Below are 20,055 nucleotides of genomic sequence, written 5' to 3'. Positions count from 1 at the left end.
AATTCACTTTGCAACCCTAACGGTGGTACCTAAGCATTAGCAAAGAACAGAGTCCAAGCTGTGATTATGCTGTTCAACTGACAAGAGAAATTACCTCCAGAAATTACCACTTGCTGCCTTTAGAGTAACATGCCATTTTCTCTGTAAGTGCTAAATGTTAGCATCACAGACTGGCCAAGCTCCAACTCCTAATTGCTTCCTAAAGGCATAAAAGTTTGCTGCAGTTTCAGATAGTGCATTCTCCCCACACTGGTATAATTTATTTTGCTGGGATCTAATCAGGTTTCAAATTAAAATTAGTTCAGATTTCAAACTTGAAATCATCAATACCCAAGTTCAAGAAGTGGTGTATTTGTTTTGCTTGCTGCACTTTACCTTTGAAGTCAATATTGAACCAGTGCCTGAGAAACAGGGAGCAGCTCTGTCCTTCAGGAAAAAGATCCCTCTGGAAGCCCTGACCACTTGCAGTCAAAGTGCATATGAAACTGCCTCCAGAAATTAAAAGAAAGAAAATAGTCCCAGTACACCAGCTGGAATACCAGTTCTTAGAATTGTGTTCTGCTCACTCAAGACCCATTTGACAGTATTTTCCATACAGTACCCACTGTCTTGCTTAGAGGGCTGTGCAGTGATGCTGCCACTGGCAAACTATTGTCTGAAAAACACAGTAGTGCATGAACTGGCACACAACAAAAACCCTAAATACAAGGTCAAGGTTCATATGAAGTGCAATCTAACTTTCACATTCTGCTCTGCTCATCTCCTTTATCAAACTCCTACAAAAAGGAGTGGAAAAATTGTCAACAGTTTTTATTTCTTTATCTTATATATGACATCTGAATGAATAATTAAGGACTGGTAACCTCAGACTTTCATTTATCTTTGTGTGACTACATGCTCATATAGACAGTTATCTTTTCATAACTGACTGAACAAACTACATCAACAGAATATTATTTTAGCAAGGCATAATAAGTTATATCTGCAGTTACAACATAATAAAAAATATACAGACTGCACTATAAATCATGATGCAAAAAAAAACATATTAAGGTTATAAGATAGCTCAGTTATAAAAATACAGACTGCATGCACAATGATACCAATCATACCAAGAAAGTACACATCTGGTCTTTAAAAAATGCATTTGGTTTTACAAATATAAAACACAAAGTTCTTCTTTCAGAATACCTTGTTCTGAACTACTGATCCAAATGCAAAACACATTTCTTTCCGAACATACACGCTCTGTTTTAGAACAAAGTGGTGCATGTGTGCTGGTTCTGGCCAGCACAAGGTTAATTTTTGCAGTGGCCAGGAATGGGCATGGCTAGGACAATTCCACACAACCTTAAGTAATTTTCTGGAGAAAGGCTTTCTTCTGGGACAGCATGGCCTAGCAAAGGTCGTGTCAGTACTGCTGGGGGCTTCTGTGGGGTGAGCAATCACTTGTGAATCATTGGACTCTTTCTTGTACCCGCTGTCATTTGTACTGTTGCTGTTACTGTTTTCTTATCTCACTGCTGTTTCCAATAAATTGTTCTGATTTTTACTTTCTGTGCCTCCAATTCTCCTCTCCTGCCTGGTACAGGGCAGGGCAAGGGGAGGAATGTGGAGCAGCTTCAGAGGGAACATTATAAATTGGAGAATATCACTCCTAAACAATATGTCTCTCCAGAGAACACCTATCAGATTTTATCATATAGTAGGTACTACAAACAGGAGGCAATTTGGGGCATGAAATAGGAATAAAAGCTTTCTTTGGAATAACCAGAAAGAATAACCAGGCAGTCCAGCGCCAGTACTTACGCATCGTACCTCTGCAGTGCTGTCACTTTGTTCTTGTTCTTGTCAACTGTACCCGTAGATAATTGGAGAAAGTTGGGGTTTAGTTTGTACAATTCTTGCAGTAGTTTCTGTTCATATTCCTGGTGCTTACCCGCCTAAGGAAAGAGAAACTCACAATGAATGAATACTGGTATAATATATAAATTTATATTATAATTTTTAAATATATATAATATGCCCATATATATGTCCCAAAGCTTACAATTTTAGCCTTTGCAACTTATAAGCTCACTCCTGCCAAACTCAAAACAGTGCTTCTCACTCTCAGCACAGATGTAACCTCAACAGCTCTAAAGCTTGCCTAAAAATCACCTATTTATACTATTTATATTTTTTGAGACTTCTAAATGAGAAAAGCATTGACAACCTTATTAGAACTTGCTCCTCAGTTCTAATCAAGAGCTTCACAAATATACCATAGAAATCACAAACAGTGACATTTCCAAGGCAGTCTGCATTTCATATTCCAAACATACTAAGCTTTTCAGAAGATGGGAAGGAATAAAGAGTTCCTTTGAAACAAAAAGTTCTTTTGAAATGAAAGCAATTTTATATTAGCTTAATAAAACAGCAGAGGTGTATGACATGACAAACAGCATATTCTAAGCAATAACTGATAAATCATTCTTTTTAGTAACTGAAATATTGAAATATTCTTTCAGCTAATTGAATCAACTGAGAACAATTTCTTGCTTTCAGGAATTGTGGAGGTCCAATTCAGCTCCAGAGTACTAGAATATGGCAAGTGAAGGAAAATAGTGTTTTTCAGTCTAGCTTGCAGATAACATTCTGTGGCTTAATACAAAAAACAAAACCAGCAAAATCTACTCCTACCCCCAACACTCACAGTAACATCTGAATTCCAAGATGAGCATTCATGGTTTTTGTAGGTTGCTACAACATTCCAACCTAAGAATTACTGTTTGAAAGTTAAGTTTTATTATGAGTTGAATCAAGATACAAAATAAACCAGTGAATTTGAAATTGTCAATAGCTTTTCTCTACCATTTCCAGATACTAGAAGATGTCCTCTAGCAAAGGAAACAAGTGCCAAGATTTATAGCCAGGTCTTCTGAATCTTAAATCTGAAACACCAAATTTATGATCTTCAGTATTGATTAAGAAGCTCTCACACTACTTCTACATATAAAATTTAACTCTCTGTAACATTAATTCCTTACTATTTTGTTGGAACAAGAATGGGATTAATGCACAGTCAATGTGCACATACCCTAGGAAAATTTTACGACCTAAAAGAAAACTTCTTTTTTTTTTTTTTTTTACAAAAATTTATGCATGAATAGACAAAATACAAAAAATAGTACTGATTCTAAACTACATTCCCTTATGGATGCCCATAGAAGGCCAATTGCATATCTCACTGGAATACTTCAGGTAAAACCCTATCAATGACTCCATTCTTTTGCTACTTAATCCTCCAATTCTCCATTACTGACTGATCCTGAATGTGTCCTTATGTAGTCAACTTACAAACCTCTCAAGAAGGATGGAAACCTGTGGTGTATGCATCATCTCACCCATTTGGTCAGTGTCTACATCCAAGCTGCTACCTAAAGTAGGAAAAAGTGTGGTTCTACAGTATGGCTCACCTAAATGCAAACCTTGAGATATTCTGCACCCTGGAAATGCTTCTTTCACCATCCACTATGACTGTAGCAACTAGGCTGATGCACAGATTTGCACAATTAACAATTTGCAAACGTTAAGCAGATGAGTAAGAAGAAACCTCTCTGGCTCTCTCAATTTGCTTCAGTGACTAAAGACTGAATATCACAGCCAGGTACATCAGTGGTCAGTCTTAAGTTCATTTATTTGCCACACAAATGCAAGAAAGAAACAATATTAAAATCCCATATAGAAGCTTGTAGTAATTCTATTTTATTTATAGCAGACAACCCAGAGGCCAAACTTGGCATTTCCAACCCACCTAATATTCTCAACTTCACTTTCCTAGACTTCCTGGAGTTCTATCAATTCTTTTTATTTTATCACTATGTTTAGATCTATTAATTATTTAACCAAGAATACAAATCATCCATTGTCAATTTTTTGAAAAAATATAGAGTCAAAGTCTGAAACAATGAACATCCAATTTCATTAAATGGATCTGGAAATTCACTGACACACAAATGCAGAAAGGCTGGCACACCAAAAGAACAATGTACTTAGCAGGTGTATAATTTCCAATTACTCTTAAGAAAGCAATATGAAATTCAATAAAAGTTTAAGCAATATAACAAGGAACAGGGAAGGAAGAGTCATGTAAGTCACCAAGATGATGTAAAATCCACTCAAGACTTCTGAAGAAACTCACACATGAAAATGAAATCCTGACCAAGGTACACAGCCTATCAATTTTAACTAGCAGTCAGGCCACAGGATTGACAGTTTGCCACTGACTTCCACAAAAAGGGCTGTAGAAAAGATTCTGTGAACTACAGGCTGCTAAGTAAACCTCCATCCTTCCAAAGATTACAAGATGATAATAATAACAATAACAATAACAGTAATTTTTAAAAATAGAAGTTCATGGATAAACACAAACCACTGGGATTGAATTTAAGTATCTTTTGTAAAGGGAAACCCTGCTTCACTAACATGCACAGAGTCAGTAAACATAAATAGAGAGGCTCCACAAAACTTTGAAAGACATTTTTGATAAGGTTTCACACCAGCTATTTATTAATCTGCCATGGAAGAGAGCAACATAGAAAGAATGAATTGAAGATGATTCAAAATGTAACTCTTAGGGTGCAGAAGCAAGCAATGAGGACTGATGACTGGCATCAGTTCTATGCAACACCATCAGCATGCCTGAGAAAGGCCTTAAAAGCAAGTTCTCTGCTGACAATATCAAGCTTTTTGAGTAATAAACTGCCACATTGATAATGAGGAGCTTCAAAGAAAACCCAGCGAAATCAGTAAATAAGCAAATGGTGGCAAATAAGCTTCACCAAGGACATGTCAGGTGACACAAGAAGGGAAAAGCAGTTTAAACCATAGTAACCCACTCCTGATCTGTGAACTGGCTGTTACAGCTCAGAAATAAAGATGCTGAGGTTACTGCCAACAGAGCTCTAAAACTGTTAGCTGATTATGCACTAGCCACAAAAGATGTGCTGGGCATCACTAAGAAGGCCACTTCAAGTAAACTAAAACAAAAGGAAAAAATCATGTATCACACTAAATACAACACATTGAAAACTGATAAATTACACTTGGCTTCCCCCACATCATGCATCTGATCTCTCCATCTCAAGGAAGACACAGCTCGAAAATACAGAGAAGGGCAACAGACACTGCAGAAATGGAGCAACTGCTTTAAAATTTTATAAGACCAGAAACTATGATATGGAGAGAAAACTGGGAGAGACTAGATCAAGTTCTGCCATATCAGAAAGGCAATGAATCAGGTGAATAATGGGTTTTGCTTTCAGCAAGCACTATGAAGCTAAGATTAAGGGAAAGTTGACAAAACGAACTAGTTCCCAGTTCAACACAGGCAAAAGAAAGCACTTTACAAAACAGCTAGTGAATTTCTGGGGCTTGCTGCCACAAAAGACTAAAGAGTTGGCAGTATCCACAGGTTCAAAATGGATTAAAAAAATTCATGGCTTACAGGTCTATAAAAAACTAAAAAGACTAGATGGGAACATACTCCCAAACATACATACGTAACAGATCTAGGTGGTGGGAGAAATACAGGAAAACATACAGGGAAGGTGGCCTAGTTTGTCCTTGAATTTTTCCTTCTACTGCCATTATCTGCTGAAATCCTCAGAAATAATTTGTGGAAACTATTTAATAGGTATGGACATTCTTCTTTATTCTCCAGCTTACCTCAGCCTAACATATAAAGAAAATTCTACTAGAACAAAATTTGTGCTGGCACTAAGGGTGGGGACCCTCTGCTCAGGGACAGACCACATGCAAAAATGACAGCATGGATGCAAAGTTGGCATACTTGAGTTTAATAGCTTTACCACACCTCATGTAGGAGGATGGAGACAGACCAGAAATGGTCTGCTCCAAATGTACCACATTTGAGACAGTACAGCTATCCATTTACTTGGTTCCCTACTCTAGACAATAAGCATTTTGATGTTAAGATAGTAAAAAAAATCCCATCACCATTTTTTATGTGCTATTGTAGTAACCCTCAACATTTTATTTGCAAATGCTTCACAGGCTAGGAGGGTTATTGGGCTTCAGACAGCACGGTCAGTCACAGCACAAGAGTCAATCCATGATAACTGTCCACACACCAATTTTACAATAAAACCCAGATCTGAACTAACTTCATTCACAGAGATCAAAAATGACACTACCTTACTTTAGTATGAAAAAAGGGAAAGTAGTTAGCTCAGGTTGTTTGAATTCCAGGCTAAGAGTTTATCTCCATCTTTTTGCCTTATGAACACTCACTGGACTTCTCAGACTTTAAAAACAGCATGCAATGAAAGAACTTGACCTAACTGTTCTTTGCAATATCCAACTAGTTGATCACCTCTTGGATTTCAAAATTCATCACTGCCTTAACATTCAGCAACACATGACACATATTATACTAAATCATAAACAGTAAAAAGTATGTGGCACATTTCATGTGTTTCCCATTCACTCCACTTACCTGCATTTCTTCTTTTGTGAAACTGGCTGCTTCATCACCTAGCTCATGTAGATACATGCAGTCTGGTTTTGGACACTGCATATTTTTTAGAAAATAACTGCAATATTTTGTTGTACCTAATGATGCCTGAAGGAAAAAAAAATACTGGAGGTTAAGAATGCTTTTAACCATATAAGATATAACTTTATCTAAAAAATTACCTCAATAATAGAAATTCCACCATAATGCATTTTTGATGCAGATGGAATAAAAGTCCATTTGTAAGAAATATATATATTCTTGAGGATTAGATAATTGGATGAAAATAAAAATGCATCCTAATCTAAATAAATGACTATGTAAGAGCCTCAGTAAATATTCGCAAAATCATAAGGAGACATGTAAGCAGGGTCAGGAAATGAATAGTAACTAGATTTTCCATAGCCACCAATTTGGCCAAATCAGCCTCAAGACCTGTTTACACAGGCACCAAAAGGGAAAAAACCTTTGATTTCCAAGGGAGCTTTTAAGAGGGGTGGTGTATAGACTACAGAAACATTCTATAAAAGCAAACAGTGGGTTTTCACACTGTACTATTATGCTATACAACAAAAAAGCCACCATGAGCACGGACAGGAGGTCCATATGTTTGCCTCAAACTTTGTTTTAAGAAGTTATCTGCTAACCCACCAAAACACTGCCAGCTGGATGCTCACTGAACTTCCATTTTGAGATTAATACCAGGAAAAGAAGTCAAAAGCCAACACAAACAAAATTGTATGCCAATCCCTGATATTAATGTTCTAGAACACATATGCGAGAGCATATAAATGTTCCCACCTTAAGTGTTCTGCCGTCTACCACCACATTATTGACACACTGTATGGCTCTGAGGGCATCTTCTGACCGGATGTAGGTTACATATGCACTGGCACTTGGACCCTAGGAAGAAAACACACACTCTTTACTTGTTTTTCTTTCCCCATTAAGTCACCTTTTTAGCCCATCACTTAATAAACTGGTATATTTAGGGCTTGATGTTTTTAACAAGAAACTGACAAAAAAGGTAGAAGCCATAAAAACTCATTTGTGATACATAAAGAATGAAAAGAGGAAAACCATCACTATGTTGCATTAATGTTCTAAAAATACTTAAAAGACATTCTATGCCCAAAATGCAGATTAGTGGCTAAATGCTATATTGCTGCTTCTTTAAAGTTTCTCATCCTGTCTCTCAATTTTCCATCTTTCCATGTTGAATTCTGCATCCAGCTTTAAGAGTCTGGCTGGAAAATGTCCCAGTAACTTAATGGTAGTTTGATTCTTGCAAGGCCTTTTTTTCTTTTTACACTCTTACCTATTGCTTAATCAGAAATAGGGAGCCCTAGAATCACTCTGCACACATGTATTCTCTAAAGGAATTAAAATACAAAAAATTACAAAAACCTCTGACTTACCTGTGAGCCTGCATATGATGTGCTGTTATTAATGACAACTTTATGTATTTTACCAAACTTCCCAAAATATTCTGGTCGTTTCAAAACCTACAAGAAAAGAAAGTTCAAATGGTAAACTTAAAATTCATACAGAGGTGTACCTATTCTTCTGTGAAACTGTGCAGCTAAAACCTTTAACTAATAAAAATTAGGTCTCTCCTAAAAGAAGAGCACAAAGATTTAGATTTGTTTTCCCACATAAAAACATGGTTACTTGCAATACAAAGTATGTTACCACTGCAGAACTTTAATGACAAATATCCCACATTTCATGTTGTATTTTAAAAAATTCTTTCAGTACTCTGATTACTCAAATCCCACCCTGGCAAAACACATTACATTCAGCACAGGAAGTTCCTGTATAAACCTGTTTTATAATTTGATTTAAAAATTAAAAATCACATTCATTCTCATTTCCAAATACCAATACACCTTAAACTTGCATTCAGCTATATTAATTACTAGGTATAAAATGCTGAATCCTGACTGCCATTCCCCACACTCCAAAAAAAGGGAGTAAACCAATTAGCTCAAGATAACCTCAAGTTTTCCCAAGACCAGACTAAGTAAAGGAAGACAAAGGAAAATTTCTAGGGACAAGAAAAAACATTTTGGAATCAATATCATGTTGAAATGAATGAGGGATGAGCACATCTAAAAGGAAAAAAAATACTCATCTTGCCCTTCCAGGGATCAGTTAGTACTGACAAATCATTTAGGGACCCTGGTCAAATCAAGAACACCACCAGCATATTAAGCAACTCTGCTGCATAACCATTACCTGTGTACCAATGAAACTGGCTATATATTTGACATTTATACCAAAAGCCATTTTTTCCCAGTTCTGTGATGGAAGAAGGCACAAAAGTACTGACTACTCAGACTGAAGATAGACAAAATAAGGGCATTTCTAGTTCTAGAAAATAACCTGAGAGGTTATAAAGGAAGATAAAGGAAGTTTCCTCTGCTCCATCTTCATATAAGCATTGGACAGTGGAGGTGAACTGTACTGATCCAAGAATTAAACTGCCCCTCTCCCTTCCCAAGCAGGCATCAATGCCTTCAAGAACTAACAGCATCACACTGGGAACCTCCCAAATAACTACAGGGTATGTTGTATAGATAGCCAGGCATTCATTGGTCTCTTCTGACTGTTCTTCATTTGGTCTACATCCTCTTGAAACATACTACACCCACCCTTGAAGGCATCACTCCAGAAGAGAATGACACTCCTAAAGAAACCTCCCTTTTACCTAAGCATATTGCAGATTATACTCCTGGTACAACATGACAGCACAGCCTTCACAATTCTCCTAAGAGCACAAGAACAGAAGAGGATCCACTTCACTCCACTATGATCCACAGACCTATTTCCAGAAACAGGACATGGCAGCCAAGTTCCCATTCCAAATCTCAATTTATGAAGGAGTTTTTTGCCTGCTTAAGTAGAAAACCTGAATATAGTATATGCTTTTTTTAGCTCATTTCACTCAGACTTAGTTTCTTGAAGATCAAGTCACCTTGTGCTATATGCAACATTCAGTAAGTACACACTGTTTTCTGGTGTGTCACTGAGAATACTGCTACCAATACACCTAGTGCAGCACATCCCCATCCCCCAAATAAACCCATTCCTAGTTACTGTAAGTATTCAGTGTAAAATTATCTGAAGTGTAAAAAAAATATAAAAATCAACTGTATTTACTACTATTTCTCTTAATTACAAATCCTCCATCTGGTCAAAGAAATTAAATTTCAATAATAAATTCATACTGCATTTTTAAATGGTAAAATAGCCCCAAGCCAGTGCTGACAGTTGCTTGCAAATACTTGCTGCTATATTTCAGTACTCACTGAAGTGTTATACACCAAATCAGTTTTAATTGATTTTTTTGTCTTCCCTTCTTATCCTTCCTTTTGTTCTCCTTCACTAAAAGCAGCTTTGCTTTATACACTTGTTTTTTAACAGTCTAGCAAAATACAGACTATACTCTGAGACCTCAGAAATACCCACTTCTGTTTGAGACTTCTCCACATAGTTTAGTTTGATGAAGTGAATTTAATCTGGCACTGTAATTTTAAAGACATCTATGTTACCCTGTAGTACATTTCCTCCATATTCTAATTCAAGATACTTTTATGCATTAGCACTTCCTCCACTGGCCACCTGCCCCTATGACTGATGATGGAAGTAAATAAAGCATTTTAAATATAATCAGTGAAAACCTTATTTTTGATGATGCAGAGTAGTAGGCCAACTCTTTCTGGGGTCTTCCTCTTATTAACTTTTTCCCCACAACTTCCTAAGGACATAATCCTTATGGTTCTTCCTAGTATATACTTCCAAGGGTTGGCTTTTTTCTTCTGTCCCTACATGTTTGTGTGACACTGTGTATTAGCTGTATAGTGCCAGCAGATCCAGCCTAGGAAAATGAGTACCTGAAAAGCCCTTATGCTTATTTTTAGCTTAAAACCAAGCTCCTATCATTAAACAAAGAACAACTTCCCCCCTTCCCCAAAAAAATAAAAAAATCACAGAGCACCTGTACTCCCTAAGACAGAGACAAACACTTCTTGAGGGTATTATGGAGCAGGAAGATGTGTTTCCTTAAGAAGTGGAGGCCTCACAGCAGCAAACCATTTTGATATAGCTTAATTTTGTATCCTTCAGAGAAACACAAGAATATTCCAATGTTTCATGGCATCAAGTTAGGAGCAAGATCTGCAAATGTGAACTGCTCACCTCTGGATCTGCTAGGCGCTGAGATAGCCCTACCACGAAGACAAGGTTCTTCTGTACAACCCGTACACTGGCCAAATGCTTGCGATTCTCTGATATCTTCTGTTTCCTCTCATTTTGTTTCTGTTTCTTCTCGTTTTTTATCCTCTGCAGCTCTTCCTGGGAGAGTGGTTTGTACACTGCTGGATCTTCTGGATATGGCTAAACATAACAAACAGCATTAAAACCAACCCATGTAAGAAACAACACCTTTGAAAACCATTAATTGCCATGTTTTAATGTAAAAATTTCTTTATTACACTGATCTGACTGTTATGGACACTCACATTATAGAGACATACTCAGTCCTTTGGGAAGGGTAAACTTCTTGCATTTACATGGAATTCTTCTGTTTATAGACATAATATTGACTTGGGCAACCAAATTCTAACCCAGCTGCCTAGTCAGTTTGGTAACATCACAAGCAGCTGCAACATGACAGCCAACACAGCTTACACTAACAAGAGCTTAGTGTAAGCAGGATGAAAGCATGCACTTTATATTTACTTCTGATACAGATCTGGGTACTTAAACATACTCAAGACGTTTAAGTATCTTTAAGTATTTCTGAGATAAGAAATTAAAATACAAATGTAGCTTCAGTGGTCCACTAAGTTCAAGACAGTAACATCATCATACTACTCAAAGTTTACATGGTTAATTTCTAGTGAAGAGAGGGATTTCAACACAATTAATGACAGTACTCTCACCATGCTTATGTACAAGTTTGAAATTTGGTCTCTCCATCCCTACAGGTAACTCCTCACAGATATAACACTGTATGTTTTAATCTCAAAAGTATGCAAGAGAAGTACAAGTATCCTCAGAGTTACCGAAAAAGACTGCTCTATTCATGCTATAAAGGCACTATTTTAGCTGGGTCTTGCAGAATACAGTGCACTGTCCTCTGCCCCAGATTACTCCTCAAAGCAGTCCCACATTCCTTACCTGCCCCAGTTTTTTCAGACTGAAAAGTGAGGTTTCACACTGCACACAGAAAGCAACGCTAAGCACAAAAACAAGTACACAGAACATATCTCAAACAGAAAGAAGAGTCTCTAAACACCAAGAAGTAAAAAATGAGAAGAGTACAGGAGATGTGAATTAAGACAGAGACTTAAGACAAGGAAGCTAAGCTCAAGCTCACCAGTATGTTGAACTAAAGTCTTTGCTTGTACTACTATAACCAAAGCTTTCAGTGTGCAAGTCCAACAAAAATGAGTTTAACTTTTTCCTTACTGTTCTGTCTTAATGACAAGAGTACAAAACTAGCTGTCATACTAAATAACCTGAGAAAAATCTACAACAGATGAAAATGTTTAGGTTAAAAGCGTATCTTCCTCATAGTTGCATGATGTTACTCCAAGAGCCACCAAGTGCTCAGACCTGATAACCTTCTGAGTATATCCCCAAACAAATCAAAATCCATTCTTCAGTTTAAAGTTCAGCATTGTTATGCTACACGTAAGATATCTTCTGCAAATATGCGACAGTTGACTTGAGCAGATGGCATCTCAGTCAAGCATCAAGACCTCTGGAACATGTCTTAGTATGACGAAGGAATTTAAATGTGTAAGACACTTTAGCAGGTGTCCTTCACATGAAAACACACTAAGGGCTCAAGTTACTCTTGAAGAACAGTCAAAACCATAGCATTTCTCAAAAAGAGATTCAGTATTACTCTGATTAGTTACTCAATTAACTCAGAGTTAACACTGAATACATTATTTAGATTTCAAAATGCACTTGATGAACACCAACAACCAACTAGTAAGGTCACTTGAGATTTGCTATAGCCAACTATCATCTTGTGTTTTAACACATCTACATATGAGGACTTCTGAGCTGCAGAATAATTTTACACTTAATGAGCTTCTCAAAATCTGTATTAGTAAATCCCGTAAACTAAAGAAGAAAAATGTTAGGTTTTTATAGAAGAAAAAGATTACTCAGGGCAAAGAGTGAGTTATCTCAGTTATCAGTGAGTTCAGATAGGAATAGGAAGAAAAGTGTACCAGTATAACAGATATAGTTCCAAAAATATGCCTTGCCCTACATCAAGTGATGTCCTATCCACAATCCATTCTTTCAAAGATTAATTCCTACTCCACATGCCATACTATGCAAGGCAAAATTTGCAAGAGTGCTGCTCTCTGGTACCGTGCAAGAAATGCATTAATGGTTTTCAGTAGATTCAGTAAGGCTCCTGAAGGTTCAAGGAAACTACAGCAGTGTCAAAATTCATCAGCTTCTTTCTTGCCAAGTCCAGCCACATTCAGAGTATATTCACAAGTGAGTAGCAAATCAGACAGGATATTCCTTCTCTGTACAGCTGTTTGCTGCTGGAGGTACTGAACATGAATCAGAAAACATCCTGGGTAGCTCAAGCATAACCCTGAACAGAACATTTCTATGTCCAAATAGTAGTTTGTATTTCTACAGGAAAGCATAAAAACTCCTAGTAGAACACAACTAGGCAGCTTGAGAATCAGGGAAAGAGAAATGTCTCCATCTCAGCAGAAAGCTTCAGACAAGCAGAATAGGAACTTCAGTCACTAAGCAGCAGCAGCAAATGGTGTCCCATCATGGATAACCACACTTGTCTGAGCAACAGAATCTTCTGAAGTTCTCACTAGATACTGTAGGGCTGTATTAAATACATGTTTTATATTGTGCATCACCCATATGACATGCTTCTCATGCTCTCAAGGAATGGAAATAGTTTGATATGCTGACTTACAGGACCTATAAATGAATCTGCACACATCTCTTGAATCCCAAGAATAACCCTAAAACAACTGAGGGGTAGATAATTTCCTAGCTATGTATCATGTGTGGCATAATAACAAATTAGGAGATATTGCACATTTAAAGAATGTGGAAGGCAAATAAGCATAGCATCAACATCTCAGAAACTAATTCTAAAAGAAATAGTATTAGAAATCATTTTCCTTTCAAGTAAAGGACAAAAATCAGTCTACAAATAGGGAAATAAATTATTTCATCTTCAGAGTCATGGTTTCCCAGTGATGAAGTTCACAAACTTGGATGATGGTTCAACTACAAACAGGTGCATGCACTGCAGACTGCTGGAACAAGTCTCTGAAAGCCAAGCAAGGTGGATTGACAGCTGGTGTACTTCACAGCACCATTTGGTATGTTGTTTTTGCTGTCTAACCCTACAAATCAGAAGTAGAAAGAGGACTATACATAACAGAGCCTCTCAGGTTTTGCAGCAAAAAAGTGGAAATGCTACTGACATGACTACAGCTTATTTTTTTAAAACAATATACTTAATTAACATACTATCTCTAATGCCTTAGCTGATAAAGGATTTGAGATCCAACCAAAGTAGCTACCTCTAGTGGTATCAGCATTGATGTACTTTCAGATGCAAGACATTAGGAGATATCAACATCAACAATTCACTAAGTTCACTCTCATCCTGACACCTCTCACTTAAGTTATACCAATGCTTTTCAGACAAAAACAATGAGGCTCCCCAAACAGTGTGCCATCATGGAATAAGACCAAATTTTCTTTACACTAAGTGCAAGGTAGACCCTACAGGAACATCACCAAAAGTCTGAATGTCTCTTGAAGTCTTTGTTTCTCTAATCAGAGAAGGCCCTTGATGAATTCTCAGTCTTCCTGACTAATTTTGTCTTGTTATTTCAGTTTTGTTTCCTTTCAGACTTTTTTTCCCCCATTTCCCAATTGTTGAAAGCTGAGCTGTGATTTGTCAAGCACTTTGCTTTTGTCATTCCCAGGTAGGTCACATTCCTTCCACAGAATGGATGCACCAGCATTTCCCACTTGTTGTCTTGCTACCAAATAGGTCCTGAAACAAGAAATACAAAGGAAGTGAATAAGGTTTATGCACAGTATACACCATTATACTAACATTAAAGAAAATAAATTCCTATCTATTTCAAAACATCAGTTGTTGCACCAAATGACTCAGTTGTGGGATAAAAAGCACAGGAAGAAACACTGATATTTGGAGACTGTGCTTTAAGACTAAGTGTTCCTTTTACACAGAAGTAGTAGAGAAACATGGACCAAGCATGTTAATTTCTTGATCATACATCTAAGCAGTGTGCTATCTCTCTCCATCTCTAGCACAAGGTGCTACATCTCTCATAGGAGAGATAAAGGACACTCAGTCAAGGAACTGGAGAAAAAGCCAAAGCCACACATCAGGAACAACTGTCTATCAAGTTATATTATTTGGTGGAAGAGCAAAATACTTAAACATGAACAAGCTAGGCTTTTTTGTTGCTGGATTAAAAAAGTGGAAGAACTGACATTAAGGGCTAAGAGTGGCATGTTCTAATTAAGCAATTGAGACAGTATGTATTATTCACATGGCAAACAGGAGCTAGACTGCTGAATTTTACAGAAAGGATAACAGAAATATCCCTGCAAAGAATTATCACTGGCATTACAATCAGAACTGGCAAGTCTGCTGCCAAGCAAACCAGCTTCTGGCTACAGCAGTCTCTTCTGAAGACAGCATATTTTCATTCTATTTTGTCTAGTTAGCAGCTATTTCACTCACAGTTAAGAAATCAATTAACTGGAAAAAACAAGAAGCCTTGCTTGGTATCTTGCAACTGGCTACACCTACAATTCTGAAGGGCATCAGGAACCCAAAGCCAGATAGCTCAATATTTTTTTGAAGTAGGTACTTTTGGAGTTAGTGAATTAAACAGAAACAATTTCTATTTCTCTAGAAATAAGGCATTTTTCAAGGCTATTTCAGAAGATTTTAATGAAGTTTAGAAAGTTTTTAACATGTTAATACTAAGATGTACCAGTTTCCAAGCAGTATTTAATTCACACTAGCACCTTACTAAAGCAAATGTTTGTAGACTGCTATTATTCACAGGAGGAAACTTAAGGCAGACTAAATCAATTGACTGCAACCACATGAACATATTCTGCATGTGCAGATATTAAGTTATATAACAGTTCAAACACACAGAAGTACTCTCCCCTGGGCAGAAGAAACCACATGCTAACATCTTTTCAGTTAGAAGTGAATTAAAGAAGCTTAAGAAGATAATGGTATATATGCAATGCACAGTTAAGATCTAATGGCATATATGCCACCACAGCATTTAGCCAAGCTATTTTACTACAGACCTTTCCAAAATCTCCCCCAAACGCTTCAACCAAAACCCCTGGACATGGGGTTGTTCACTGCTCTTCTCCATGGAGTAGTGCTCAAATTACTGGATAAGTCACACTGCATTCAATAACATTGGCACAAATAGCAGGTTTCTATTATGTAATTGTAAATAACAAACTCATCCTTGTTTTAATATATGTTTATCCACAGTCCATTTCACAATAAGTATCCTGCACTGGTATACTCATCGTAACAATATAGCATACCTGTTGAAACCATTGTACCCCTACTATAAACTTTCCTGCAAAAACTTTGTTGCTTTGCCATATTCTGTGCTTCAGCATTTTAAGTGGCCACAATCAATGTGCACCATAGTAGCTACAAATAGAAAAATGCTCAGCTCTTTCCCCAGAAGCCTTACTATGCACAGACAGTGACTACTTACACACACTGAACACAAATACACATACCTGGTTCCTTCTGTCCAGCACACTTCAAAAGATGCCTTCTTCACTTATTTAATGCTGTAACTCCATAGCTCAAGAGGATTTATTCCCAAGGTCCTGGTGTGGTCTCTGCATGACAATGTCTTTGTGCCATGGAAGAGATGTCCTCCTCAGCCAGACTTCTTCAGGCCAGTCTCGTACAATCCAGCGACACAGCTCCAAATCCACTCAAGCATATCTTGCAGTCCATAAATGAAGAATGTATCAACATAATCTTCATCTGTTATGAAAGATGATGTCTCCTTTCTCTCCAGGAGTGGCCAGTATGTTACACTCCAATCATAGCACTTACTCGAGGTTTCCTCATGAACAGTTTTTCTGAACAAACTGTATCCAATCAGGCTTGCACATCCAATCATAATACTTGCACATCCAACCATAGGGCAGAGTATTCCACATTAAGAGGCCACCATATTTTAAAGAATTCAGACACCCAAAACCAGTGACTAGCACACTGCTTCTGTGATTCTTCAAATACATTTCACAAACTTCAAATAACAAATAGGTAAAAAATAGTGTAACCAATCCAGGAAAACAAAGCGACTTAGACAAGGAAATCCCAGAAATCTCACGTTGTATCAGAAGAGTAGAAATCTTCTTGTACTGTAGGAAATTACAGCATGTGTCATCTACAGCAGGTATCCCAAGTGGAGAAGGATTTGGCTGGTAACACGTGGATCTATCTTGCAGAACACGGAGCTCAAATATTGCAGCAAATTTACAGAAATTTTAAACATGTTGCTGTGGGAAAACCTTCAGGCTTTCAGAGGCATCCAAACACAGGTCAACAGCAGCAGCTCTAGCGTGGCCAAAGCTCAAAAGAGCAGCAAGAAAATATGACTGGAAGTGCTTATAAAATACTGTGGCATTGAATAAAGATAGTGAGACCAAGTAAGATTACTGGGGGTCTGAAAAAGAAGCTGTAACATGAGACAGGAAGACAAGAGAGGCATAAACTAGGGACAGGACCATTAAACAGGATTAAATAATAGGAGAACAAGAACACATAAGTAGCTGCAACTACAAGAAGAGAAAGGCCAGGCAAAAAAGTTACAGTCAAGGGAAGTCATTAAAGACAAGAAGATACTGAAAAGGAATTTTATTAAACACTGAAGAAAAGGAAATAATGAGTTTAAGCAAAACACTAGAAGGACAAATAAAATAATTCAAAAGAAATAACAGGCAACTTAGTGAAGTTGACATTTACAGCTGTGGCCAACCAAATCAGCCAGACATCAAGAACACGGGGAGGTATCAAGTACTATCTTCAAGCATCTGTCAACAAGATCAGAATACTAGACAAATAGTCTAGACTTTGAAATGCTTCAAAATTTAACACCAGTGGATATCTTTCCAAAGATTTTTATACATTTAGTATCCACTAAAATATGAATTAAAAAGCTGCAGTGCCACAACAAAACACATAGGTGCTCTATAAACTTGCTTCTCAGTCAGCTCTTCAGTTTAACAGAACCTTAGCTCTCAGTAAACCCAATGCTGGAACACTCACTATTCTTCCTGAAAAGACTCTGTTAATGCATTAGTACCCCAACTCAAAGGATTTTTATTTTTAGCAGTTCTCACAGCATCAGCATGCCTTGGTTCTGACCCGAAGCTTCCCCTACCAATCTGGTTCTGAATTTAATAAATCAAGACCAGCTGTGTCATAACAGCTTCAATACATAGGGAGACAGAATCTGAAAGATCCAACACCTCACCCTTGATCTAGGCCATGGCTAGATGATCGTTTCCCTCAAGGAAAAGGATGTCTTTGGTACCAACACAATACAAAAGCCTTGTGAAATATGCAAGACAAGCCGCTGTTCCAGGGATTTACCTTTCTGCAAGCAGGACAAAGTCCGTTCTCATCAGTGCGAATACGATGCCAACAGAAACGACAGATTTGGTACCCACAGGTGCAAGGGAAGAAATTGATGTCATCAATTTCCAGAGGCTCCATGCAAAGAGGGCATTCCACAGGGTCTTCCTTAGCATCAGGGCTGCGAGACATCTTTATATGTTCGCAGAGCAGCAAAAGTTTATAATAACTTAATAGACCAAGAAGGTCAGCACTTGAAGGTCTGTAAGAGGGAAATAAAAAGAAAAAATATTATTAAAACTGTGTACAACTTTTCTTTTGTACCTTTTAACATTTCAGGTTTTCATCACTTTTCTTCTCCCCACACAAGTTATCTACTAAAACACAAGTTTCTGCCAAATCAATTTGATTGTTTTTTCCTACTTACAAGCCTTACAAGTAATAAAAAGGTGGTACTGGTGATGCACCCTCCCCACCTGGACAGACAGACACTTTGGCAGTTCACTGGCCTGTTTGGGTTTCAAAATGCAGATTGCAAAGAAATCAGTGTATACCACACACTGTTGTATAGTATGTACATAAACCTCCTTTATCTACTGCTTTCTTGAAGTCCTTTACAAACCCAAAGTCAAATCCTTGAATGCGGCACTTAATGTTTATGAACAATTTATTCCTTTGCTCAGAGACTTGGAACAATGAGATCTGCAGTAACATTTAGGTCATCCATTCAAACTTTTGAGGTTACAGAATTAACATCAAAACCAAGGAAAGCTTCTTACTCAGGATAATTTATTTATTTTTTCTATCTCATTGTTTTGATCCAGAGACTGATCTTAGATCAGCCTTAAGACTACTTCATTAGCCATGATTTTTCAGGTACACATCTTTCTACGTGCGTCAAACTTCCATCCAAGTCAGCTATCTTTTTCATCAGCACCCAATTCACACCAAAGCCAAAAATACACACAATGTGGTTGAAAAAGCTCCAGTTTTAATTTGGAGTGCAGCCACAAGAAGATAATTCTGAACCAGAATTTTGAAGAAGGCCAATATTCAAGTCACTATTAATTTCCTGAAATCAGCCATTTGAGTATGCTTCTACTCTCAGTTTAAGGATGCAGCACAGGAAATTTACTTTCAGTCTCAAAACAAGACACTTGGAGTCACTGAGAAAATTAATGTGGGTGTTTTCTTCTCATTTAAGTGACACTCTGGATATATGAAATTGTGTCCAGTCTCAACAAGCTGTCTCCATCTGCTGCATGAGATATGCATGTAGATGGGGCAGAAATCAAGGGCAACAACAGAATTTTTAGGTGGACCTTTGGAAGAAAAATAAAAGGAACAAATGAACAAAAACTAAAAACCCATTGATAAATACTGAAAAGATGTGACCAGAATTGATAGCTGGATTGTCACACTAGCTTTAATGAACTACACCACTTCTTTAGAAATAAGTGAACTCTAAAGTTTTTAAAATACAGAATTCTTTTTACAATCATGTTTTTCCCAAAACATTACTAGTGGAATTATAACTGAAACGCACACACACAATCTGGAGTCCCCCCTCTACCAAAAAGTTTTCTGTTTCATTTCTAACCAAAAGCTACTGGATTCTGTACTATCCAGTATTTCTCCAGGCTTTTATGAGAAAATCCAGAAACCAATTCTCACACACCTCTGTCTGAGGAAGAGAGACATTTAATTCTGTCCCTGGAAATAAGATGACTGAATTGTTGTGAGGTCAAACCCTTGCTCACAGATTTCAGTATGGTCTGATGTTAGCCTTACATAGCACTGATTTGATACTTTCCCCACCCCCCTAAAAAAGAAAAACCAAACA

The 20,055-nt window shown here is 37.3% G+C and overlaps 1 protein-coding gene across 3 annotated transcripts in view; it reads right to left on the bottom strand.

Moving 5' to 3' along the window:
• CNOT4 (CCR4-NOT transcription complex subunit 4) overlaps positions 1–20,055 on the bottom strand; it is a 76,603-nt gene that overhangs the window by 25,000 nt on the left and 31,548 nt on the right. For all 3 annotated transcript variants that reach the window (XM_059472839.1, XM_059472840.1, XM_059472841.1), the window contains exons 2-7: positions 18,231–18,474; positions 10,718–10,915; positions 7,936–8,022; positions 7,319–7,420; positions 6,500–6,625; positions 1,819–1,943 (exon numbers count right to left, since the gene is read on the bottom strand). In XM_059472839.1, the coding sequence (XP_059328822.1) occupies positions 1,819–1,943; positions 6,500–6,625; positions 7,319–7,420; positions 7,936–8,022; positions 10,718–10,915; positions 18,231–18,404 (812 nt within the window). In that variant the 5' untranslated portion in view covers positions 18,405–18,474. The remainder of the gene's footprint in view (positions 1–1,818; positions 1,944–6,499; positions 6,626–7,318; positions 7,421–7,935; positions 8,023–10,717; positions 10,916–18,230; positions 18,475–20,055) is intronic.

The sequence above is a fragment of the Ammospiza nelsoni genome, chromosome 5, assembly GCF_027579445.1.
Source record: "Ammospiza nelsoni isolate bAmmNel1 chromosome 5, bAmmNel1.pri, whole genome shotgun sequence".
In the NCBI taxonomy this organism is placed as follows: domain Eukaryota; kingdom Metazoa; phylum Chordata; class Aves; order Passeriformes; family Passerellidae; genus Ammospiza; species Ammospiza nelsoni.
This window is presented reverse-complemented; position numbering and strand designations above follow the sequence as displayed.